Raw genomic sequence first — 26293 nt, 5'->3', positions numbered from 1 at the left:
AACACCATGATGGAAACCAGAGCACATGCAAACAGAGGCGTAGGAAGGTCAGGTGGTACCTGGTGTGGAAAATTTCTTGTCAACCCCCCAATTGATCCCCCCCCCTGCAAAAATGGTTTTACATTATTTCATATTTTCTTACAAAGGAATAATAACAAGAAATAATAATAAAAAACGTTTATTTATATCCCGCCCTCCCCGGCCGAAGTCGGGCTCAGGGTGGCTAACATCAGATACATAACACTGGTGTAAATTCAAACAAAAATTAAATTACCTCCTAAAACATCTCAGACTCAAATTAAAGTCTAATTAGATGGCTTTCCACAGGGTTAGGGTTGGGAACAGTAAGTGCTCCACTGAACTGAAATTTCAGCCTTCACGACATAGGAAAACAGCCAAGTAAACAGCTATTTTGGTGGAGGAGGGTCAAGATATTAACCAATATGCATGAAATTTCATATATAGCTATATAATCCCTAGTATAGTAAGATAAGACCTTTGGAGCAGGCATTCCCCCCCCCAAAAAAAGTTTTTTATGAACCGCCCTTGTAGGGCAGTAATTGTTCCTTGATAATTTGTCACCCCCTCCATTATGGAACATGGGGCGGCCCACCCCCTTGCTACGCCCCTGCATGGAAATGCCGTTTACCTTCCCGCCACAGTGGTACCTATTTATCTACTTGCACTGGCGTGCTTTCAAACTGCTAGGTTGGCAGAAGCCAGGAGAGAGCAAAGGGAGCTCACTCCATTGCGGGGATTCGAACCGCCGACCTTCTGATTGGCGAGCCCAAGAGGCTCAGTGGTTTAGACCACAGTGCCCCCCGTGTTCCCCCCAGGACCACAGCTGCTGCATCGATCCCTGGACAGCTAAGCCCCAGGAGCCTGCTACTGCGGATCAGACCCACCCATCCCCCAAGCCCAACCGATGGGTAATTTCTTTTGTTTTGCCTTGGGTTGCTTGGTTTGGTCCCATTTATTTATTTATCTATTTAGGTGGGCGAGTGCAGGGGAGACTGAAAATGGCAGCACCCACGGGGGAGCAGTGGCGGAGGAAGCCGCACGGGTGCCTGGGCTGGCGTACCATGCGGCAGGAGTCTGCCTGCCTCCTCCCACTCAGCCGCCCCACAGCTGGGGGGTGGGTGGGCAGTGGGCGAACTGTTTGGGCAGCGCGGAGGCTGCACATGTCAAAGCCACCGCATCTCTCCCAGGAGAGATGCGTGGCTCGGGCACACTGCAGGCCCCGCGGTGAGTGCTGCCCAGTATTTAGTAACACCCCCTCAGTGGTGACACAAGGGGCGGCCCACGCCTACCGTACCCCCTTCCTCTGCCACTGCTGGGGAGGCCTGAGTTGATGAGAGCTTTCCCTCAAACACTAAAAAAACATTAAAAAAAAAGAAAAAAGCATATTTTTGTATATCCCATCTTCTATTAACATTGTATGGTGACTTCCTTCATTCCCTTTCTGCTAAATTTCCTTGTAATATATCTTTGGCAGTTTATTGACCAAATTTATTCAACATCATTGATTATATAAGCATCTTTCTCAATTCTCCATTATTTCTTACACTTATTTCTTAACTCAAAATCCTAATTTTATGCTGTTAGCCTTAAATTTCCTTTCTAAGGTATCAAGTTACTCTATATTACAATATTTTTTTAAGATATACAGTGGTGCCCCACTAGACGAATGCCTCGCTAGACAAAAAACTCGCTAGACGAAAGGCATTCGCTAGTGGAAGGCTGCCCCGCAAGATGAAAAAGTCAATGGGGCTGCCTCGCAAGACGGAAAAAAAAAATTTTTTTTCCATTGCAAAAACTGCTACTTTGTATTGGTGCTTCACTAGATGAAAAAATCGCTAGACGAAGATACTCGCAGAACGAATTATTTTCGTCTAGCGAGGCACCACTGTAATTTAAATTTCTTCCAATCTTCTTCCGTCGTCTCCTCCTTCTGGTCACGTAGTCTCCCAGTCATTGATGCAACCCTAGCCCTCAGGAACGGCTCCAACCTCCAGACACAGCGATAACCATCCTCGATTTGATTTCAAATAATAATAATAATAATAATAATAATAATAATAATACACACACACACACACACACACACACACAGAGTATATTAAAAACTCCCCCCTTTTTTGGGTTCGTTTTTGTATTTTTAGCCATTACCCCCCTTCTTAGCTGTCAACTTTTCCCTTTTTAAAAGGGAAATTCCCTTATTCCAAACAGGATTCCTCGCAAGAAAAGGGAAAAGTTGACAGCCATGCCCCCCTTCCTTTTCCCTTTAATCCCCTTCTGCATTAATTATTGCCCCCCATTTTTATTTTTAACTTTCATTTTCATTTTTATTACCATTATTAAATATTTCCATACACCTTTTGTCTTTTACTGCACACACACACACTAGGACTGCTTCCCCCCTTCCTCCCCCCCCCCACCTATAAATGTGTCCTGGCACATCTGCCCTCTTTTTTGCTCTCCAAAATACAGCAGCGCTAGAACACGCCTGTACAGGACTTTCAGGCGAAAGTGAGCTGCTATCCAAACCAACATTTCCCCGAGGGCAGGGAATGGATATAGGACCGGAGTCAGCCCAGACAATGTATGTCGTGCCTCCTGGCTTTCAAATAAACTCCTCCCACATTTCCAAAGCTAAGAGGGAGACGTTTTGCCTTCTCTTGCGAATCCCACTTGCATGCGGACAGGGAGCCGGCAGGACTGGAAGAAGAGGAGCAACAAACAAGGAAAAGTAAGGGGATACTAGTGGCAACACAGGGAAAGTTGAGCTGGAATTGGCAGGGGGCGAATCGCAGCATCATTCCCCCGACTCTTTGAGTCTGTATCTGCCAAATCCTCATTCTGTTGCAGTTACAGCCCTAACAAGCTGCAGCTGGAGGAAAGGGCAAGGTTCGTGTAAGCAGCATAGCTGTCAACCTTTCTCTCTCTTTTTTGCGGGAAATTCCCTTATTATAGCATTGGGAAACAACAGGGAGGTTTGACAGCTATGCATATAGCAGTGGTGCCCATCTCATGAGAAGACTCCCTAGAAAAGACCCTGGTGTTGGGAAAGATGGAGGGCGCAAGGAGAAGGGGATGACAGAGGATGAGATGGCTGGACAGTGTTCTCGAATCTACCAACATGAGTCTGACCAAACTGCGGGAGGCAGTGGAAGACAGGCGTGCCTGGCGTGCTCTGGTCCATGGGGTCATGAAGAGTCGGACACGACTGAACGACTGAACAACAACAACAACAACAACAACAACAACAACAACAACAACAACTTATAGCAGTGGGGGAGCAGCAAGGAGGGTTGACAGCTATGTATATACAGGTGAAACTCGAAAAATTAGAATATCGTGGAAAAGTCCATTTATGTAAGCAATTGTTTTCATTAGCTACTGGAGTTTAATATATGAGATAGACTCATGACATGCAAAATGAGATATGTCAAGCCTTTGTTTGTTATAATTGTGATGGTTATGGCTTACAGCTGATGAAAACCCCAAAGTTGAAATTGTTAATTTGGGGTTCTCATCAGCTGTACGCCATAATCATCACAATTATAACAAATAAAGGCTTGACATATCTCGCTTTGCATGTCATGAGTCTATCTCACGTATTAGTTTCACCTTTTAAGTTGAATTACTGAAAGAAACGAACCTTTCCACGATATTCTAATTTTTCAAGTTTCACCTGTAGCAGTGGGGAACAGCAGGGACGGTTGACAGCTATGGTAAGCAGTTCTGCTGCTTGTACAGATGTTCATGTTTCAAAGCACTGTAGCCATGGGGTTCTGCAAGCCCATGGCATCTCTAGGCCTTGAGTAGGGTTAGCCTAACCCTAATACCAAAAATGTGGTGGGAGTGCAAGCGTTGCTCCTCTGCGGACTTTTTGAGGCACTTTCCAGCGGCTGTGTCTTCCTTTTCTCACATCGAATGGTACTGATCTGCAGAAAAGACCTGAAAAGAAAGTACATGTTTGCAGTTGTGGGAAGCTAGCTCACTGGGAGCCTAGCCAGACTGGTCACTTTTGAGTCAGGAGGTGCGATGGGGAAACTTTGCATACATGCTGTGAGTGCATGGTCCCAGTTTGCAAGAATGTGCGCGAACGCTCACAGAGGCAAGGACGAGCTTTTTCGGTTGTGAGTTGTGTTGGGATTTGGGAAATCATTTAGCATGGGAGCCCAAGATCCTTTTTTGGGGGGGGTCTTTGGAGACTAGTAACATACTACATATAAAATGGCAAAGGAGATACGCTTTCGTTTCTTTCCCCTGTACAGTATTTTTGCTTCCCCTTGTTTTATCTCTCCCCCCCATTTCATCTGTTTTAGATTTATCGGTTCCCAATGACTTCAAGTGGTCCTTGGGGGTGGGGGGAAACAGAGAGGGGTGTGTGGGTGGTTCATGGGCAGTTTACACTGGTACACCAAACGAGTCTTAATAGTGGGTGGGCATCACTAGGGCAGACGGAATGTGGTGAAGTTGTTGTGTTTTATTGTACTATTTTTTAATGAAATAAAGGGGGAAGGTGTTGTTGTTGTTGTTGATGATGATGAATTTATTATTATTATTATTATTATTATTATTATTATTATTATTATTATTATTATAACTGGTTCTGAGGAAGGATCTGTACAATTCCCCCTGTTCTAGGTGACCATGGTAAAAAGAGTAGCAGTTATTGGAGCAGGGGTGAGTGGACTGGCATCCATCAAGTGCTGCCTAGATGAAGGACTGGAGCCTACCTGCTTTGAGAGGAGTGATGGCATTGGGGGACTGTGGCGGTTCACGGTGAGTGTGTATTCAGGGACAACTGTCCCATCTGTCCAACGAATGTGCTGGCCCTGTAGCTTGTTACATATTTCCCTCCTTACAGGGGCGTAGCAAGGTAAATTGGTACTCAGGGGCAAAAAAAATTTGGTCACCACCCAGAGGTGTAGGAAGGTCAGGTGGTACCCGGTGCAGAAAATTTCTTGTCACCCCCCCCCATTGATTCCTCCCCCCCCCCGCAAAAATTGTTTCACGTTATTTCATTTTTTCTTACAAAGGAATAATAACAAGTAGTAATAATAATAAAACACGTTTATTTATATCCCGCCCTCCAACCCGAAGTCGGGCTCAGGGTGGCTAACATCAGATACATAACACTGGTATAAAATCATACAATAATTAAATTACCTCCTAAAAACATCTCAGAATCAAATTAAAGTCTAATTAGATGGCTTTCCACGGGGTTAGGGTTGGGAACAGTAAGGGCTCCACTGAACTGAAATTTCAGCCTTCACGACATAGGAAAGCAGCCAAGTAAACAACTATTTTGGTGGAGGAGGGTCAAGATATTAACCAATATGCATGAAATTTCATATACAGTGGTGCCTCGCAAGACGAAAATAATTTGTTCCGCGAGTCGTTTCGTATTGCGAAAATTTCGTCTTGCGAAGCATGGTTTCCCATAGGAATGCATTGAAATTTTATTCCCATAGGGATGCATTGTAATTTTTGTCTTGCGAAGCATGACCATAGAAAAATTCATCTTGCGAGTCACCTAAAAAATCGCAAAACCTTTTCATCTAGCGAGTTTTTCGTTGTGCGAGGCATTCGTCTTGCGAGGTACCACTGTATAGCTATATAACCCCTAGTATAGTAAGATAAGACATTTGGAGCAGGCATTCCCCCCCCCCCAAAAAAAAGTTTTTTATGAACCGCCCTAGTAGGGCAGTAATTGTTCCTTGATAATTTGTCACCCCCTCCATTATGGAACATGGGGCGGCCTGCCCCCTTGCTATGCCCCTGCATGGAAATGCCGTTTACCTTCCCGCCACAGTGGTACCTATTTATCTACTTGCACTAGCGTGCTTTCAAACTGCTAGGTTGGCAGAAGCCAGGAGAGATCAAAGGGAGCTCACTCCATCGTGCAGATCCGAACCACCGACCTTATGATGGGCAAGCCCCAGAGGCTTGGTGGTTTAGACCACAGCGCCACAGATACCTAGTTGTAAAAATGTGTCAACCAGATGATTACAAAAAAAACGTGCATATTGATTGATTGGTAAAAGATGTGAACCTGTTTTACAACTCCTTTTGTTGGAAATGTGCATTTGGCTTCCAAAAATTATTGCGGGGGATGGACATTATTGCGGGGGATGGACATGGAGGAAACTTCTTAGTGTTGCTTGTTCTGTCATTATGAGTTGTTTTGCCCTCTGTTGTGCCATGTGCCAGATTCATCTGACAATTTTTGGTGGGAATGAAAAAGGCACAAGGAGTCACTTTAGTCTGCAAACACAAAAGACCTTTGCTGCAGTTCAGCCGTTCAGAGTCAGCCAGAATCAAATGCATGACTGGTCGGGCATCAACTGAGAACAGTTAATAAGTTCAGGGAATTTCATAGTATTGCCAATGTGACTATTGGCCTCAAGGCTGGTTGAATAACCTTTATTGCTGCTAATCATGTGGTTTTAAGGCATTTTGCAGTTTAAGAGAGGCATTGCTTCTCATGCTGAACATACATCTTTCTTTTACACACGGTTGAAACCCCTGCAAAACTTGTTTAGCATGGAAGAAAGTGGGATTGGTATACAAAGCAATAATCCTTCTTTCAAACTGCCTTCAACTTTCTGAAAACAACTTCTTGCCTCTCTCCACCTGAAATAGGCCTAGGTCTCCGTTTTAAACCTGTGTCATGGGTCCAGGCTGCAGGATCCCCAGTATACAAAAAGTCCCTGCTCACAGAAAGCTAGTATGTCAGGGAGAAGACTCGGTGGGACCTCTTCTTCCTAGTAGTTTTCAATGTGAATGGGTTTTTAGCAGCAGAGAAGTATCCACTCGTGTGGCCCCAACCTGACCTCTAAAGTGGAATGGTTCGCAATAAAAGTTGACCATCTCAGTATGACCAGAGTCGTTCCACAAATTCGTATAAGCGAGCATTTTGATAAGCCGTTTTGCGAACTGTTTCTAAAATGCACCCTTCCATTTCAGTAGCAAAAGAGGATATTTATAGGTTAGGTATTGTGATGTGTTAAAACATACTTCTCTCTCCTCCATGGAGTCAAATAGTGGCAACAGGGAGATGACGTCCTAGGCCAGGGGTCCCCAAACTAAGGCCTGGGGACCGGATGCGGCCCAATCGCCTTCTCAATCCGGCCCACGGATGGTCCGGGAATCTGCATGTTTTTACATGAGTAGACTGTTTCCTTTTATTTAAAATGCATCTCTGGGTTATTTGTGCGGCATAGGAATTCGTTCATTCCCCCCCCCAAAAAAAAATATAGTCCGGCCCCCCACAAGGTCTGAGGGACAGTGGACCGGCCCCCTGCTGAAAAAGATTGCTGACCCCTGTCCTAGGCCATATTAACAAAATTATATCAACAGGTCCAGATGGCATCCACTCAAGAGTTCTGAAAGAAGTCAGATGTGAAATGGTTGATCTTCTAACAAAATTTAGTAACTTGTCCCTAACCTTCATATACTAGAAATTGAAAAGTGTCAAATATATCAATATAACAACCAATTTATTTATTATTTAGGTGAATCTAAGGGTTCAGCTGCCCAGAGTGGCAGTCAGATGGGTGGCTAATAATAATAATAATAATAATAATAATAATAGCGGAGGAACCTGAAAATTGTAGCTCTGACCCTCTCTTCAGCTTGCTGCCTTTGCTAACCTTTATCTTACAGGTCACATTCCAGCCAATTCTCAACTCTGCCTCATACTACTGTAACTCTGAGTTGAGGGAGGATTCCCTCCCATTTGCTGTCTGGTGCAGAGCCCCCTCTCTTTCAATTTCCTAATGTTTGTCACTTTTTTTGTTTTTGCTTTTTGTTCTCTTAATGACCCATCACCCCAGGGAATGGTTCCTGAACACAGGAAGCTGGGTTCTAGGGTTAGGAATCAGGCATCCAGTTTAACCCTACCAAGCCCTGGTTAAATTCTAACACCCGCTGGACCTGGGAATTTAGGGGAGCCTGGCACCAATACTCCTTTTAAAGCAATAATAAAATAAATTAAAAAGCAAAATGTGCCCTGGGTGCTGTGAGGATTCCCAGAGAGACCATAAAAATCACATAAGCCTCTTTACCTGCTAATTAGAGTGCAGTTAAGAAGCAGTCGAGAAGCACTTGGGTTTCTCCTTTTCAATTGCTTGTGAATAGACTGCTGTTTTTTGTCTGTTATATAACCATTCTTAACTATTTACAGAAGAGTAATCCGAGAAGAGAGAACACGGAAATACTGCCTGCCTAGACAACAGCCTGCCATAATCTTTTGATTGCTTCCAATGTGGCAATTGCCTTAATGACACTAACATTTCTTTAATTTCCTTTTTTATTTTCATTTGAGTCCCCTTCCTTCTGCCCCACCCAGCCAACCATGAGAACGTGGGTAAATCCTCATGCAGAAGTGTGAGTGGGTAGCCTGCAGTTTCATGTAAAGATTTCCACATTGGGGCATTGATCCAAAGCTGCCATTAAAACATCAGTAGAAAAGGGTCACCTTGAACCCTCCTGCACAGAAAGAAATGTCATTGCGTGTTCAGACCCAGAGACCGCCCCCCTAAATAAATTCACACTTGACTCAAATTTTAGTTTGGTTTTTGGCAGAATTTAGAGCACAACTTTAATTACAGCAAGTGAGTGGTTGCATAGGCTCTGGTTCGACTAGCTCTCTGCACCCTTGCAGGTAGCGCTGACCCAGGGCACCAGCATAGGTCAGCCAAGGGTGAACACCTGGAATAGCAGAAAGCTGGGAACAGACTATGTCCGCCACCCAAATGTCCCCCTGGACTCAGGCACGGGCACAACCCTCTCTCAGGGGTTGACCAAACCATCGAGTAACTGGATTCCTTTAATGGAATACCCTTCACATAGGGATGGCGAGAGCGTTCTGCCACCCCTATCACCCGAACCAGAGCCTATCCGCAACCTTACAAGTTGTGACAGTTTGCTACACGGCAGGTGAAACCCAAATGGCAACAGCCAATCAGCCAAGTGGGGAAATTCCTGCCGTGCCCCTGTCCCAACGACAGACGACACACGACAGCATAGCAAGGTCAAGCACAAAAGCCCTAAAAGTAGGGAGAGGTGGGCGGGTGTTCCGAATGCATGCACCAAAAGAAGAAGCTCAGGTGCACGTGCATGGGCATTTGTAGGTCCGTTTAGACTCTGTCCCATTGTCCAGATTGCACCCAGCAACGAGGGACCTGTTGTAGCACGGGGTTAGTGATTTCAGTAAGTGATTTCAGCTTTCTGACATAGCAAGCAGGAGTCAGCTTCTTCATGTAACACTCTTTATTCAGGCAAACAAGACTGGAGACTGAGGAGAGGGAAGCTACATTTATAGGGACAGAAAACTGGCTAGAAAGGATACATTTTGGAGGAAACAATCTCAAGCAATCACAAAGCTGCCTTTTGGTGGGAACCAATAAGACTGAGGATCCAAATACAGCAGCTTAAATGAACCAATAGTAGCTGTTCCTTCTGGAACAGAAAGGCAGTTACTTTACCCTAATGGGAATACAGACAATAGTAATACAGGTATAAAAACCATTGAATCAATACACAACAGGACCTACCAATTTGGTCCTGTGGCTGACCAATCTTACCCACCCACAACACAGGGGATCGGTCTCCAGGTCGCACCGCAACACATGCCCTCTTTTAGGGAGGACACGATTTAGCTCTTCCCAGGACTATGCACCATCATCCCGTTGCTCACCTTTGTAAGCATTGAAAGCGAAGTCATCAGCTGTTTGCACTAGGGCCTTGTTGTGGGGGAAGGTAGAGCTGGGGTCAGCAGTTGCATGGCCCTGACCCTGCTTGCAAGCATTTTTACAGGGCCACTTATTGATCCAGCGTGCATCAATGCAGTTCGTCTGCCAGGGACATTTAACTCACCCAGGTCCTGGCAGATGTGAGGAGGAACCCTCTGCCTGCTTCAGAATCCTCTCCACAGATTTCTAAGCCTTGTCAGCAGGGTGGATTTGATTTAAATCAAATCTATTGAAATCATGATTGAAATCACTAGTCAGTAAGACTTGATTTAAATCATCATCATCATTATTTTTTACAGAAAGACTCATTCTTGCTGGTATAATCTTAATATTTACAACCAGATGAAGGTTTCATTTTTGGAATAATAAATTTTCAGAGTAGGTTTTTTTACAGTTATATCAAAAATTACAGATTTGGTTATACTATTAGAAATACATTGGCAGATAATTATGAAATTATTGTGAGGTTTAATAAGTTAACTGTTTATATTTGGACAACTTTTCTGCTCTACTTTATTGGAAGGAGAAAAATAATCATTTCCTTAATAACAATTTAAACAATTTATTTAACTAAAACAATAACATTATAGCATACTTATCCATATTTGTTAACTGATGTGGTTAAACTTTTTTTAAAAAAAACCTTAGACAGAGTTTTAGCACACATGAAAAACTTAAATCAAATCCTTATTTCCTGATGAATAGCCTTTGAAATATAATGTAACTTAAATGGAAAACAATCTTTAGAAAGATTTCCCCTCCAAAAGTATTTTATTTTAAAAATCCGATTTAAATCAAAGAAATCCGATTTAAATATAAAAAATCAATGTAAGTAAATAAAAATTTAAATCATTGATTTTTTTTAATCCACCCTGCTTGCAAGTGTACTGACCTCCCCTTCCAACGCCACAAGAGAACTCCCCCCACCCCAGTTTATGAACCAAAGTATGACAATATATGGCTTATGATTTCCAAATTCTTTAAACTGGGATACTATTACATATAGGGGCATAGGCCCCTTGGTTTCACTGGAACCCTTCAGTGCTGCAGCACTGCATGCGGTCTCTCTAGGAAGGTTCACATAACATGCTGAAAGGTCATGTGAGTAGGTTGTAGTGACCGTTCCTCCTTCCTATGGCCAAGAGTCCCTGCCACACATGCAAACAAGCAAACAACAGTGTGACGGGACCCTGGGCACCTACTGATGGAAACTTGTAGGGCTCCCCTACATCAGATACAGACAAGCTAGCAGCATGATGTGAAACTGTGGGCACACAGGGGGAGCAGGGGATTGTGCCTGCTGTTCCCACACCTGACTTGACCACTGTGTGTCCCCTTTGTGTGCTCAGAACGTACGCAAGCTGGGCATGTGTAGGCTCTCTATGTACAATCTGGGACTTTCCAAAAAGCAAGGTGCCCAATTGCATGGGGCACTTATGGGGAAAGTTATAGAAAGTGTCATGCAATCCCAACCATTCACCACTGGTCTGTTCTGGACTTTTGAAAGGAGGCAGGCAGCATAGAATATTAGACTCGTAGAATTGTAGAGTTGGAAGGGACCCAAGAGTCCTCTAGTCCAACCTTTGCAATGCAGGAATCTCAACTATGTCATACATCTGAAGAAGGTATCTGAAGGTATCTGAAGAAGTGTGCATGCACACGAAAGCTCATACAAAGAACAAACTTAGTTGGTCTCTAAGGTGCTACTGGAAAGAATTTTTTTATTTTATTTTGTTTTGACTATGGCAGACCAACACGGCTACCCACCTGTAACTACATCATACATGACAGGTGGCCATCCAACCTCTGCTTAAAAACCTCCAAGGAAGGAGAGTCCACCACCTCTTCTGGGTGTCTGTTCTACTGTTGAACAGCTCTTACTGTCAGAAAGTTCTTCCTGATGTTTAGTCGGAATCTCCTTTCTTGTAACTTGAAGCCATTGGTTTGGTTCTTACCCACTGGAGGAGGAGAGAACAAGCTTGCTCCATCTTCCAAAAGGACAACGCTTTAGATATTTGAAGATGGCTGTCATATCTCCTCTCAGTCTCCTGTTTCCCAGGCTAAACAAACTCAACTTCCTTAGCCGTTCCTCATAAAGCTTGGTTTCCAGACCCTTGATCATCTTGGTCGCCTTCCTCTGCACATGTTCCAGCTTGTCAACATCTTTCTTAAATTGTGGTGCCCAGAATTGGACACAATATTCCAGGTGTGGTCTGACCTAGGCAGAATAGAGCGGTACTATTACTTCCCTTGATTGGGCCACTATACTATATATCAGGCATGTCCAACAGGTAGATCGTGATCTACCAGTAGATCACTGGACGTCTGTGGTAGATCACCGGTAGATCAGTGGCTCCCCCCAAAGAAGCAAAAAAACTTTGGCTCCCCTAAAAAAACCCTCAGAGTCTTTGCCCTGCACCCCTAAAATGACCTGAATCACCAAAACAGGGCTTTCCTTCCTAAAAAAAGCTCAATGTTGCTTTCCTCCTCCCTAAAGAAGCTCAACAACTTTTACGTGAACCCCTAAAAAACAGGGCTTTCCTTCCTAAAAAAAAAGTTCAACAACTCTGACCTGAAACCCCCCCCCCCAAAAAAAGAGGGTAGATCACTGCCAATTTTTAACTCTGTGTGAGTAGATCGCAGTCTCTTGGAAGTTGGCCACCCCTGCTATATATCAATATATCTATATCTATATCTATATCTCTTATATATTAAATTTGTGTATTGCTGTTCATCCATAGATCTCAGGGTGGCTCACAACATCTGTTGATGCAGCCTAGAATAGCATTAGTACCTTAATCTTCTGGTGAGAAATCCACTGTATTGTATTGAAAGGAAAGCCGAGCATGTAACATCCCAGTTGCACATTAATGTAAGGATTTTCACCTCCTGAAGCTGTGCTTATTTTCTATTGTTCATGCTTTGTCTTGCCTTCCCCATTAGGAGTCTGCAGAGGAAGGCAGAGCCAGTATTTACCACTCTGTGTTCACCAATTCTTGCAAAGAAATGATGTGCTATCCAGACTTCCCTTTCCCAGAGGAATTCCCAAATTACATGCACAACTCCAAGCTTCAAGAATATATCCAGTTGTATGCCAAACACTTCGATCTTGTAAAATACATAACGTTTAAGGTAAGAAATTGCAATCTAACTGAGGGGAGATTGTGGCTATGCATGGGGCTTGTGTGCCATGGCAATGTATCTGTGGATACAAGAATTGGGCCCAGCAGGGCAAATCGTTTTGCAAGAGTGCAAACAGGTCCTCCAAAGCATTTGAAAATGTCAGGATCCATGGTCTGGGCTCTCTTCTTCAGGTCCAGGGTGCTGAAAAGCAGTGCTTGATGGGACAACTGCTAAGGGCTTATCCACACGTAAGCATTTGCGCTTTGCAAACACATGCTTTAAGGCTCCATGTTGGACCTTTTCTTTTCTTTTCTTTTCTTTTCTTTTCTTTTCTTTTCTTTTCTTTTCTTTTCTTTTCTTTTCTTTTTTGCCCTGGAGCACATTAAAGCTGAAGTGCAACCATAGGCAATGTGGGTTTTTCCACAGTTTCTTGTTTGTTCCAACTCAGCAGTAAAGAGCAGGTTTTTGTGGGGAGATCTCCAGAGCAAAAAAAAAAGGGGGGGAAAGCACACTTGGACATGGAGCCTTAAAGTGCAGGCTGTGCCTAGAAAGCACGGAGGAAAGGCCTAAGTTGAGGTTAATTTAGAAGCAGCAGACCTCCTCTCCCCCATGCTTTTTAATTTCTAATGTCCACCAGTATGCGGATGACACCCAGCTCTACCTCTCTTTTAAATCAGAACCAGTGAAGGTCCTGTGTGAGTGCCTGGAGGCGGTTGGAGGATGAATGGCAGCTAACAGATTGAGGTTGAATCTTGGCAAGACAGAAGTAATGTTTTTGTGAGACAGAGGGCAGGCAGGTGTGGGGGACTCCCTGGTCCTGAATGGGATAACTGTGCCCCTGAAGGACCAGGTGTGCAGCCTGGGAGTCATTTTGGACTCACAGCTGTCCATGGAGGCGCAGGTTAATTCTGTGTCCAGGGTGGCTGTCTACCAGCTCCATCTGGTACGCAGGCTGAGACCCTACCTGCCCGCAGACTATTTCGCTAGAGTGGTGCATGCTCTAGTTATCTCCCGCTTGGACTACTGCAATGCACTCTACATGGGGCTACCTTTGAAGGTGACCCAGAAACTGTAATTAATCCAGAATGTGGCAGCTAGACTGGTGACTGGGAGTGGCTGCCGAGACCACATAACATTGGCTCCCAGTACATTTCCGAGCACAATTCAAAGTGTTGGTGCTGACCTTTAAAGCCCTAAACAGCCTCAGTCCTGTATACCTGAAGGAGCATCTCCACCCCCATCGATCTACCCGGACACCGAGGTCCAGTGCCGAGGGCCTTCTGGCGGTTCCCTCACCGCGAGAAGCAAAGCTACAGGGAACCAGGCAGAGGGCCTTCTCGGTAGTGGCGCCCGCCCTGTGGAACGCCCTCCCATCTCATGTCAAAGAGATAAACAACTACCTTCCATTCAGAAGACATCTGAAGGCAGCCCTGTTCAGGGAAGTTTTTAATCTGTGACATTTTGATGTATCCTAATATCTGTTGGAAGCCGCCTAGAGTGGCTGGGGAAGCCCAGCCAGATGGGTGGGGTACAAATAATAAATTATTATTATTATTATTATTACTACTACTACTACTGACAGGCAGCATCCAAATTAGATATAGTTGAAGATTGGAGCAATCTCTCCATAGGAATCTGTGTTTACATGGTTCCAGAAGAGGCAGAGAGAGCAAGTTAAGTCTGTAATCCATCAGGATGGTTGCTATGGGCTAAACTGTGGTGTCGATGTGCTCTTCTCCTCTGTCCTGCTGCTTTTGGCCTTTCTGCCAAAGGGGGGGGGGGTGCATTTTAGCTTGTGCAGGACTAGGAAGAGGGTGCGGATCCTGATGTCAAATCCCTTACTCCAATCAGGTAACATTTAGACAAGCCCTGCCTGATACAGCCCCCCCTTTTTTTAGTGAATCAGACCCCCCCCCCGGACTCACGACTTAATTATGTCTATATTTGGAGCCTAAACCACGCTGATACACTTTCTTGAACATTTCCTCAAAGGCTCTTGTGAGTAAAATTAGGAAACGCCCGGATTACCCTGTTACTGGCCAATGGGAAGTCGTAGTAGAAAAGGATGGGAAGGCGGAATCACTCACATTCGATGCTGTTATGATTTGCTCCGGACACCATGTCTATCCGAATATTCCAACGAATAGCTTTCCTGGTAAGTGGCTATACAAAAATATATGATTAGACATAATGTGATCTCCAGTTCACGAACTGCTGTGGTGTGAGAGGCCTCTATGCCTTTTACTGTCTCTCAGTGGAGGACAGAGCTAAAGTCCACTTGACTTCAGGTTGACTTCAGGCATTGTTGAAGGTTCCTCTGGGCTAAGGGTGAGGAGCAATAAAGTGGTCACCTAATGCAGCACATTCAGTGGGTCAGTTTTATTTGTTGCTATCTTTTACCACAGCAATTTCCCGCCTCAGGTGCCCCAATGTCCAAGTCTGACTACACACCCATCCCCACCACAAGAAAATGTAAAGAGTGTCAGACACTGAGAAGGATTCAAGTTAGGCTAATGACAAGGGTGAAACAAACAAATACAGCCTAGAGCAGGCATAGGCAAACTCCGGCCCTCCAGATGTTTGGGACTACAATTCCCATCATCCCTGACCACTGGTCCTGTTAGCTAGGGATGATGGGAGTTATAGTCCCAAACATCTGGACGGCCGGAGTTTGCCTATGCCTGGCCTAGAGTTTATTACGAGATCAGTTTGCAGGGTTTGAATAATTGTCTGAGGACTTGTGAAATTAACAGTTATGCTACCAAAGTCATCAAGAGCCCAGGCTATCAAGTCTTGCAGTACACAGTGCCTTAATGTCAACGAAATGTGTTTATAAGTCTTTATTCCCTTAAAACGTTTGTTACTTTTTCTCTTTTCTGCGTAGGGATAGAGAAGTTCAAGGGCAGCGTTTTCCACAGCCGGGAATACAAGGGACCCGAAAAGTTCAAGGGGAAGAAGGTCCTGGTGATTGGCCTTGGGAATTCCGGCTGTGACATTGCTGTGGAGCTAAGTGCCGTGGCCTCACAGGTACCTTCTCCCGCAGCCCTTGGGAGTTCTCATTCTGCTTAATAATCAGCAGCCAAAGGGTAAGCACTTTTAAGTCCCGTCGATTTCAGTGGGAGAGATATTAAGTGCCCCATTTGAGTCTAATGGACTTGGAAACGCTTAGGTTTTGGCTGCTTTGGAGGCGCTAATTGTGGGGGGGGGGATGTGGGGTTATAGGGAAGGGATGAATCTTACGTCTTGCATGCAGGATACTGGTGGCACTGTGGTCTAAACCACTGAGCCTCTTTGGTTTGCCTATCCGAAGGTTGGCGGTTCCAATCCCCATGACGGGGTGAACTCTTGTTGCTCTGTCCCAGCTTCTGCCAACCTAGCAGTTTGAAAGCACGTCAAAGTGCAAGTAGATAAATAGGTACCACTGCGGCAGGAAGGTAAATGGCGTTTCTGTGCACTCTGCTTTCCGTCACGGTCTTCCGTTGCTCCAGAAGCAGTTAAGTTATATTGGCCACAAGCTGGAAAGCTGTCTGCGGACAAAGGCTGGCTCCCTCGGCCTGAAAGCGAGATGAGCGCTGCAACCCCATAGTCGCCTTTGACTGAACTGCCCAGGGGTCCTTTACCTTTTTTACCTATGCAGGTACATAAGGTCTGGAGTGCAATCCTCAGCACCTCCAGCTTTAAGAGATCTCAGGAAGCACTGGAAAGATTGGGGCAAAGTAGGCAATACTGGGTTTGCTTTGGCTCAGGGTAAGGCAGTCCCTTATATCTATTCCCTGTCAGACTGAAATGTTATAAATTCATGCTGAAATGAATGTTTAAAACAGAGGTGCGAAACTCGTGGCGCTCTAGATGCCCTTGCACTTCCAACTTCCCTCAGCCCTAGTCAACATGGCCAATGGCCAGGGATGATCGAAGCTGTAGAGCTAGACAATCTGAAAAGCCACAGGTTCCTCATCCCAGATCCCTGAACGGAAGCTTGTACCCGGTGTAGCATCCTGTCAGCACAAGGTTTTACTTTTGAGCCATGGGCGTTTCCCCCTTCCCCAAGTCTGCTCCAGATGGTAGGGGAAGCTGCAGAAGAGTGTTTTTTTGTGGGGGGTTGTTCAAATGAAGAGCATACAGTGGTACCTCTGGTTACGAACTGAATTCGTTCCGGAGGTCCGTTCTTAACCTGAAACCGTTCTTAACCTGAGGTACCACATTAGCTAATAGGGCCTCCTGTTGCTGCCGTGCTGCCGGCACACAATTTCTGTTCTCATCCTGAGGTAAAGTTCTTAACCCGAGGTACTACTTCTGGGTTAGCGGAGCATAGCTGTCAACTTTCCCCCCTTTTTAAAGAGAAATTCCCTGATTCCGAATAGGATTCCTCGCAAGAAAAGGTAAAAGTTGACAGCTATGTAGCGGAGTCTGTAACCCGAGGTGTTTGTAACCTGAGGTACCACTGTATTTGCACTACAGAACTGTAGAGCAGGTTGAGGAATAGGCCTCAACTATAGGAAGGAACCTGGGAAGCTGTCTTATACCAGGTCAGACTATGTGTGTCTAGCCCAGTATTGCCTACTGAGTTAGCCAGCTTGATGCCATTCAGACACTGCTGGACTAAATCCCCACGGTTCCCAACCACTGGCCCTGCTGGTTAGGCCCAGAGGGGAGCTGGAATCCCAAAACAACTGGAGAAGCACAGGTTTTCCACGTGTGGTTTATACCATCATCCATCTCTTGAAGCGGGCAAAATATGCTCATGCTAGAGCACTGAAATAGAAGAGTCTTTGGAGACTTCTGTTGCAGTCCTTTTGCAACCTTTGGGCACACTTCACCAAGACACAATCATCTGAGCTCGCTCATGTGCAAGTTCCGTTGAACGGAGTGAGGAAGAAGTTACACAAGAATGATGTTTGGTAACACGAGCCTCTTTTGCCTGTGTCTCTCGCCGTGTCTCTTACCTGTTTTTAAAGGTTTATCTCAGCTCTAGAAGTGGATCCTGGATCATGAGTCGTGTTTGGGACAGCGGCTACCCCTGGGACATGGTGGTCATCACTCGCTTTGAAACATTCCTCAGGAACATCCTCCCAACAGCCATCAGTGACTGGTTGTATGTGAAGCAAATGAACAGATGGTTCAAACATGAGAACTATGGCCTGATGCCACTGCATAGGTAATATACCGTATATACTCGAGTATAAGTCGACCCAAATATAAGCCGAGGCACCTAATTTCCCTACAAAAATGTGGGAAAGCTTATTGACTCAAGTATAAGCCGGTTCACCTTTGCCACTGTGGTAGAGGAGGAACGAGCAGCCCAAAGCAGCCATTTGGGCTGCTCCTTCCTCTTCCTCCTTTGCTGCTGTGGAGCTCACCCCATCGCAGGGTTTCGAACCGCCATTCTTCTGATCGGCAAGCCCTAGGGCTCTGTGGTTTAACCCACAGCGCAATGTTCCCTTGTGTTATACAGAGAAGGCTGGGATCCTGTCCTGTTTAAGCAGGAGCCAGGGAAAGTGAGCACCTGTGGGGTTTTAATACTTCCTTAACTGATAGGCTTTCTGCCTTCTGGGGTCTAAAGTTTGCATTTATGTGAGCAGTTCAGGAATGGAACAAGCTTCCTGGGGAGAGTAAAGAACCGCCATTCTTGTACGCTTCTTAAGGAATGGTTGACTTGAGTATAAGCCGAGGGCAGCTTTTAAAGCACAAAAAGTGTGCTGAAAAACTAGGCTTATACTCAAGTATATACGGTAATAATAATAATAATAATAATAATAATAATAATAATAATAATAATAATAAATATTTACTAATTTATTATTTGTACCCCGCCCATCTGGCTGGGTTTCCCCAGCCACTCTGGGCGGCTTCCAACAGATATTAGGATACATTAAAATGTCACAGATTAAAAACTTCCCTAAACAGGGCTGCCTTTAGGTATTTTCTGAATGTCAGGTAGTTGTTTATCTCTTTGACCTCTGATGGGAGGGCATTCCACAGGGTGGGTGCCACTACCGAGAAGGCCCTCTGCCTGGTTCCCTGTAACTTGGCTTCTCGTAGTGAGGGAACCGCCAGAAGGCCCTCGGTGCTGGATCTCAGTGTCAGGGTAGATCAATGGGGTGGAGACGCTCCTTCAGGTATACAGGACCGAGGCTGTTTAGGGCTTTAAAGGCCAGCACCAACACTTTGAATTGTGCTCGGAAACGTACTGGGAGCCAATGTAGTTCTCTCATTGGAAATGAAAGAGGTTGTAGGTTGATTAGCTTTGAAAATGCAAACACTTTGGAGCCAAACTCCAAGTTGGTGGGCAAATGAAATCACCTGGAGCATTTGAATGCCGCTTTTGAGCATGCAGAGCACTTCACATACAGGATCTAGTGATAAAGCAGAATTGTATTAAACCAGAGCAGCTTGTTAAACGCAGCTTTGTGGCTGTGTTTCCTGAGGGATGTCTTCTAAAGGAGGTGTTTGTAGCTTCAGGTTGAGTGGAGGAACTGGAAGAGGCGGGGGGGGGACTCTTTCTTTTCCACCCATTGTTTTGTTCAGAATCTTCCCCCAGCTACTTCCCTCCCTGAGAGATACGTCAATCTGTTTCTTTTCATCCATCAAAGAGAAAGGCAGCTGAGAAGAGGGGTTTTGAAGGGATGTGGCTTATCTGATCTGTAACTTTTTCTCTGAAGTGCATTGGTCATGCCCAACAATGAGGCACAGTGGAGTCTGTAGTGTCTTTATGATATATGGCTTATTTACACACACACACACACACAGAGAGAGAGAAAGAGAGAGAGAGAGAGAGAGAGAGAGAGAGAGAGAGAGAGAGAGAGAGAAAGAGAGAAAGAGACCTGTATATACAGCTTATGTCTAGTTGGAGAGACTGCAGCACATTCACATCCCAATAGGGTCCTGCTCCTCCCATTGATGCAGCCTCAGATTCCAAGAGACTCCAAACATCATAAAACAGACTGCAAAAGTGACACATTTCCCCCCTGTTCAGTTACCTCATCCCCCCTGCAATTCTATCCATCTATCCCGAAACTCTGGCCTTTTGTCTCTGCTAACTATCTCTCACCTCAGGAAAGGGCCCAGAGAGTCTCCGTTAATGGCATTCTTGATGGGTTAATGGCTGAGTCATTCTGGTGTTTACCTCTTGATATTTTTAGGGGTGTCTTGTCCCCCCTTATAACAGTACATTAATTAAAAGTGCATTATAAGTGCAAAACTGCAGCAGCAGATGATTGGTGCAGAAAAAGATGTACCCATAAGAGAACAACTCAGCAATGTTGATGTATTTTGCCCTGTTAAAAACTTTTGATGCTGCTTTGACTCTGGCTGGAGGCTTGTCACCTGTATTCTTGAAAACTTGATTACATATCCATTCAATGAAAATAAAAATTATAAAGCAAGACAAAGGTCTGCCAAACCAGAAGCCATGAAGGGACATGTTGGGGGGGGGGGAGACCTAGGTTTTATGTTACGGGCAATTATAACCTTCATACCCTCTAGAAAAAAATATAGTTGTTAACAAAACAATTATATAACAAAATATTCAGTCAATATTCTAGCCAAGAACATTTATGAGATCAAGCAGCAAACATTTATCTTTTCCTGGAAAGACATTAGGAATTATTTTTCTTATGTAAATAGCCAAGTTAGAGGTGTGGCAGAACTGCAAAATATTTCAAATGCTCTTCTGAAGTGAATTTGATTTGTACATGCTGTTAACTTTATACAAACTTTGAGATTAGAAGAGAATAGCCAGTGCTCTCAGAAACTTTTAAAGAAGGGGGGGGGGATAATCTTGGCCAGAACCCAACCAGGAAAACATACCCTTCAAGCAATGTCTTAAGACTGACTTGCCAAATCCCAACAAACCAACATAGCTCAAATCATACACAAAGCTCACTTCAATCCCAAACTGCTAGAGGACCACTGTTTTTGTTCTTCTCAGAACTTGTTTTGACCCTATGCAAAAGTCCTGAGTGATTTTAGGAAGGCTTTCTGGGTGGCTGGGACCTGCTCCAAGGTAATCCCAAGGCAGAAGAGTAGGATTCTGCCTCATTAGTTCTTGGGACTTTTGCATGAGCCACAGCACAGATGTAGGAATCAACTGCAGCCAAATTGCAAAAGATACTTGATTTCTTCAGTACTGTCAGGGAACTGTCCCCGGGCCAGCGCAGAATGGTGCAAGGGCTCTCAGGATGTTACAGAGAGCCCCAGTCCCACCTTGCCAGCAGTACCTCCTCTAGCAGTGGGAGGAATGGTGAGACATCCAGCGAGGAGGGGGAGGTCTCGCAGGGAGAAAGGAGTCTAGGCTCTAGGGATGCACCAGAGCCCCAGCACTCACACAGATCTGTGGGAGATACAGGGGGTGTGCAACTTCCGTCGCCCCAAAGACGCCATGGGGTGAAACGAAGAAGTGGGAGGCGGGGTTTTCGTATCCCTAAGCTATTTTGCTGGGGTCACAACCGGAAGGGACCATTCCCGGATTCTGATGCCGTTTGATACAGACATGAACTTTTTAGCTCCGCACTGTACATAGTTTGCACAATAAAAACCTTAAAGGAAACAGCGGAGTGCTGGCTGCTTACTCATGAGCAACTAACTGAGAACCTTACAAGAACCCACCTACTCTCTGGACAAAAGAGAAATTTCCCAGGGTGCCATGAGGTCAGCTGCACTCCACTCCTTTCCACAACCACCAAGCACTCATTTCCAGGTCAGATGGCTTCTTAACCTGGGTTGGGGGGAGAAGAGAGGTTGTCTGGATTTTGCTTTTAAGCCCCTTCTTCAATGATCTCTTTAAAAGTAAAAAGATTGCTTTTTACTTGTAGAAGGAGAGCTTGCGTGGCGAGGGCCCGGACCCCCTAGCTCCCCCCGAAATAAATACAGTCATATGATAGCTGCGGGTTGTGTTTTTTCACCTTACGAACGTGGCAAACCCGGAAGTGTTTACTTCCGGGTTTCGCCGCATGCTCAGAAGCGCGATATTGCTGTTCGGGTTGCGGACTTTTCGGGGTGTAAACGGCACCCCAGAATGGATCGTGTCCATAACCCGAGGTACCACTGTACACAAACACAAGTATATTGGTGAATGGGATGAATTAGGCCACAACTTTATGGGTTACAGATTGGCAATTGGGTGAAGCAAGACTATATCCTGACTCCTGCCCGGCTGCAGGAAGTCTCTTAAGGGTCAACCACTGGAAGGGGGGGAGCCCTATGATGTACATCGATTGAGCACCCCCCAGGGTCACTGTTGGGGTCGTGGCATGGCCCTAGCCCACGCCCAGGCTTCAGACAGGAACCACACCCCTGGATCCCTTTAATGGGGTACCCTTAACATGGAGAACCAGGCGGAGGAACAACAACGAATGGAGGTAAAAGGAGACTGCTTCCCTGGCCGCGCCACAATTTAAACAGGCGGAGCCACGCTCCCAGGCAAACCCGATTGGCTGGCTGGGGGTGTGACCCGGCTGGAGATCCCGCTGACGTGGGCGGCATTCTTCCAGCCACTCCTGGGTCACTGCGTGGACCCGGAATACTGCCCGCAAAGCAGCCCCTCCCAAAAGGTGGAGCTGATTTCTGGGAGCACTAAAAGGCCATCTTCCATGGGACGACGGAGCAGCACAATGCCTGTCTCCCTTAAAATGGAAAATGTCACTTTCCAGGAGCCAGCCTGCAGCCCTGGCTCTGGGTTCTCTCTCTCTCCAGTGTGGTGTAGTGGTTAAGAGTGGTAGACTTGTAATCTGGTGAACCGGGTTCGTGTCTCCGCTCCTCCACATGCAGCTGCTGGGTGACCTTGGGCTAGCCACACTTCTTTGAAGTCTCTCAGCCCCACTCTCCTCACAGAGTGTTTGTTGTGAGTGAGGAAGGGAAAGGAGATTGTTAGCCGCTTTGAGACTCCTTCGGGTAGTGATAAAGCGGGATATCAAATCCAAACTCCTCCTCCTCCTCCTCTTCTCCTTCTCTCCCTACCCCAGAACCTTGCGCAAGGAGCCTGTCTTCAACGATGACCTCCCGAGCCGCATTGCATGTGGAACCATTGTGGTGAAGCCGAACGTGAAGGAGTTCAAGGAAACGTCTGCGATATTTCAAGATGGGACTGCGCAGGAAGGCCTTGACTATGTCATTTTTGCAACAGGCTACAGCTTTGCCTACCCATTCATGGAGGACGAGTCCATCATCAAGTGCAGGAATGACCAAGTCACCTTGTACAAAAGCATTGTCCCTCCTCTGCTGGAAAAACCCACCCTGGCGGTTATTGGCTTGGTCCAGTCCCTTGGGGCAGCTATCCCAACTGCAGACCTTCAGGCCCGGTGGGCCGTGAGAGTGTTTAAAGGTGAGCATGGCATCATGGCTAAGTAATGGACCTGTGAGCTGGAAGCCTCTGGTTCAAATCTCAGTGTTTCCATAACCATACTGTGGGAATGTTCAGGGAGGAAGAAGAGGATATATTGTTTATTAATATCCTTCCTAACTTGTGCTAGTAAGTTCCTTTACTTAGCAGAGTTTTACATTCCCCTTTTAAATGCACAGCGGGTGGTTGGTTGCAGGCTTGTGCAAGCCTCTCACTATTAGGTTCCTGGTAAGTTCCCTTATATCCCTCTTAAAAGAATAAACATATGGCAATCTTGTTTAAGATTCTAAAAGAAGTTTACTCACATCATCAGTTCACAGTTGGATTCCTGAAGGCAGACTTAATTACAAAGTATATACAGTCGTACCTCGGGTTACGTACGCTTCGGGTTGCGTACTATTTGGGTTACAAACTCCGCTAACCCGGAAGTGCAACCCAAAGTGTGCGTGATTCACACATGCGCAGAAGTGTTTTCGCAGTCTGCACATGCGCAGAAGCGATTTTTCGGGTTTTTTAGAATGAATTATTCGGGTTGCATCCTTTTCGGGTTGCGTACTGTAACCCAGAACGAATTAAGGATGTAACCCGGGGTATCACTCTACATGTGGATCTATCCCATACGGGGATAATCCCAGTGTCCTCTGTTGGCTGAAAGCCAACAGAGCATTTCTAGCTAAAATGCTGGTCCAATGCTGGAGGAGTCAGAGAGAGTGCTGCGTGCCTTGTCCTTTTTGTTACCTGGACAGGTAAGGTCACACTCACCTCTAGTCACATGCAAAGGAAGTATGTCCCAGCCAGGAGGAAACAGGAAGTTTTCGACTGGCTGGGCCAAACATTCCCCCGCAAGACCACTCTAGGAAAACAAGGAATGTTGTACTTGACTGCTACTTACGTATCACATCCCACATATACTAGGCGGCAATAAACAAGCCTCTATCTCCCATCTTAATATGAACACAGGAAGCTGACTTAAACTGAGGGTTTAAACTGGAGATTCATGATCAAGATCTCCCATGTTTATTTGCAAGTTAAAAGTAGCCACCAAACCAATTTGGGCATGCAGCACTGAGAAGGGACTTTTAACAGCCTCCCTCCCCCCAAAAAAGTCTGCATTTGATTTCCCCTTGCTAGAAAAAAATAGACTGGTGGTCTGATTCAGTATAATAAGGCAGCTTCCTATGTTCCCGTAACCTGTTATGCTTCTTCACTTGGGTATTCCAGATTGCATGTGTTTTTGTGCATATGTTTGCTATGCATTTGGGAAAGTGAGTTTCAAGGGACATAGGGGATCATTAGTTCTTTCTTATTTTTTCAGGTTTATATAAGCTGCCTCCACAGAGCAGCATGATGGATGACATAGATGAGAAAATGGGTAAAAAGCTCAAATGGTGAGTTTTAAGTACACATATTAGATTTTTTTTGGTTTTTAGTTTTCTGCTCACATAAGAGGAAACGCACCAGTCTTCCTGCATTTTAAAGGATTCTTTGATTTCCTGCAATCAGGTGGTTTGAGGATTCTGTGCTAAAATTTACAATATGCTTCAATCAGTCCATTGTCCACATGTATAAGGAATAAGGAATAATTTTATTGGCACAGTATCAATCATACAGTACTTGGAATTTTGCTTTGACTACATTGCAATGTAAAGAAACGTACCTCATACAAACACGATTCCCCTAATCGATTCCCCCTAACAGCACAACAGAGGAACCCCATACCACCAACTGACCTCCCTGTATATATGCTACAGTTGCCCCAGCTGGTCCTCCATGAAGATCATAAAAACGTTCTTGGAAATATTAAAAGCATCAACCCTGAAGGACCAGGTGCTCCTATATGAACCTGCCTGCTTAGGTCTGTCCCAGCTCTATGTGAGGTGAAGGGCTCACCCACACCTGTCCCACTGCTTTTCCCTGGCGAAAACCACTCTTTAGAGCTCAGTCGGAGCAAACAGCAATTGGGGTTTTGCGCAGACTGACTTTTGCTCCAATTGAGCTTTAAAGAGCGGGTTTTCGTGGGGAAAGGTCCGGAGCAAAAAAGAAAAGGGTTCTTGGACATGGAACTTTAAATTGTGGGCCTTGCCTGGAAAGAGCAGAGGAAGGGAAAGCGTGGAGAAGCCCTCAGCAGCCACAAAGGAGAGGGACTTTTCAACAGTGGCCCCTGTGTTGTGGAGCTATATAACTCCAGGTGACAGAGCTTTTGAAGGGGATGAGGGATAATCACTGTTGTCGAGTGTTTTAGGCTGCTGCTGCGTTTTTACAATTAATACGTTGTTTGGTTTTGTTGGCTTTTACGCTTTCATTTAGCCATGTTGGATTTTTGCCCCAGTCACAAACTCTACGCCATCGCATCAGTGGTATCCACGGCCAATCAGAAAATTATGAAGAAAGCTAGTTATCTCCTAAATGATTTTGCATGCACGTGTCAAAAGAGCTAGCCATTTCCAGCTAGACGCAGAGTTCTTTCAATGAGCTTCACCCCTGCTTACTGGCAAAGGACTAGATAGCTGTCTATCCAGGCTTCATTGCAGGGTGTGTAAAATCCCAGATGTTCTAGATGGCACAATTTAGCCACATGGGAATAAAGTTTCATAACAGTTTTCCTCCGCCTCTTTCCTGCTCTGCTTAGAAATGCATCTACCAAACATCCCCTTTCCTTTCCTTTAAGGTATGGCCAGAGTGATACCATACAAACAGATTACGTTGTCTACATGGATGAACTCGCCTCCAGTATTGGTGTGAAGCCCAACATTCCAGTCCTCTTCCTGACGGACCCCAAGCTAGCTCTGCAGGTCTATTTTGGCCCCTGCAGTCCATATCAGTTTCGTTTGTCGGGACCAGGGAAGTGGGACGGAGCCAGAGACGCCATCTTGACGCAGTGGGACCGAACGCTGAAGGCCACAAGAACCCGTGCCGTGAAGGGCGATCAGAATTCTTCCCCGCTCTTTCCTCTGCTCAAAATACTCGCCCTCCCCCTTCTCCTTCTTGCCGTTTTCATGATGTTCAACTGAGCGGCCTCAGTGCCAAAATATACGTGACAGAATGCCGTGTGGTTTTTAATGAAAAA

At 45.4% G+C, this 26293-nt stretch overlaps 1 protein-coding gene across 1 annotated transcript; it reads left to right on the top strand.

Annotated features, from left to right (window-relative positions):
• Positions 1–2630: 2630 nt before the first annotated feature.
• Positions 2631–26293, top strand: LOC117048018 (dimethylaniline monooxygenase [N-oxide-forming] 3-like). Its single transcript, XM_033151328.1, has 9 exons — positions 2631–2749; positions 4654–4791; positions 12711–12899; positions 14883–15045; positions 15775–15917; positions 17846–18045; positions 22850–23208; positions 24542–24614; positions 25895–26293. Exons 1-9 carry the CDS (start codon positions 2696–2698, stop codon positions 26235–26237), a joined length of 1662 nt encoding a protein of 553 aa, XP_033007219.1. The 5' UTR covers positions 2631–2695; the 3' UTR covers positions 26238–26293.

The sequence above is a fragment of the Lacerta agilis genome, chromosome 6 (genome assembly GCF_009819535.1).
Source record: "Lacerta agilis isolate rLacAgi1 chromosome 6, rLacAgi1.pri, whole genome shotgun sequence".
In the NCBI taxonomy this organism is placed as follows: Eukaryota; Metazoa; Chordata; class Lepidosauria; order Squamata; family Lacertidae; genus Lacerta; species Lacerta agilis.
Note: the sequence above shows the minus strand (reverse complement) of the source record. Positions and strands in the feature narration are given on the sequence as shown.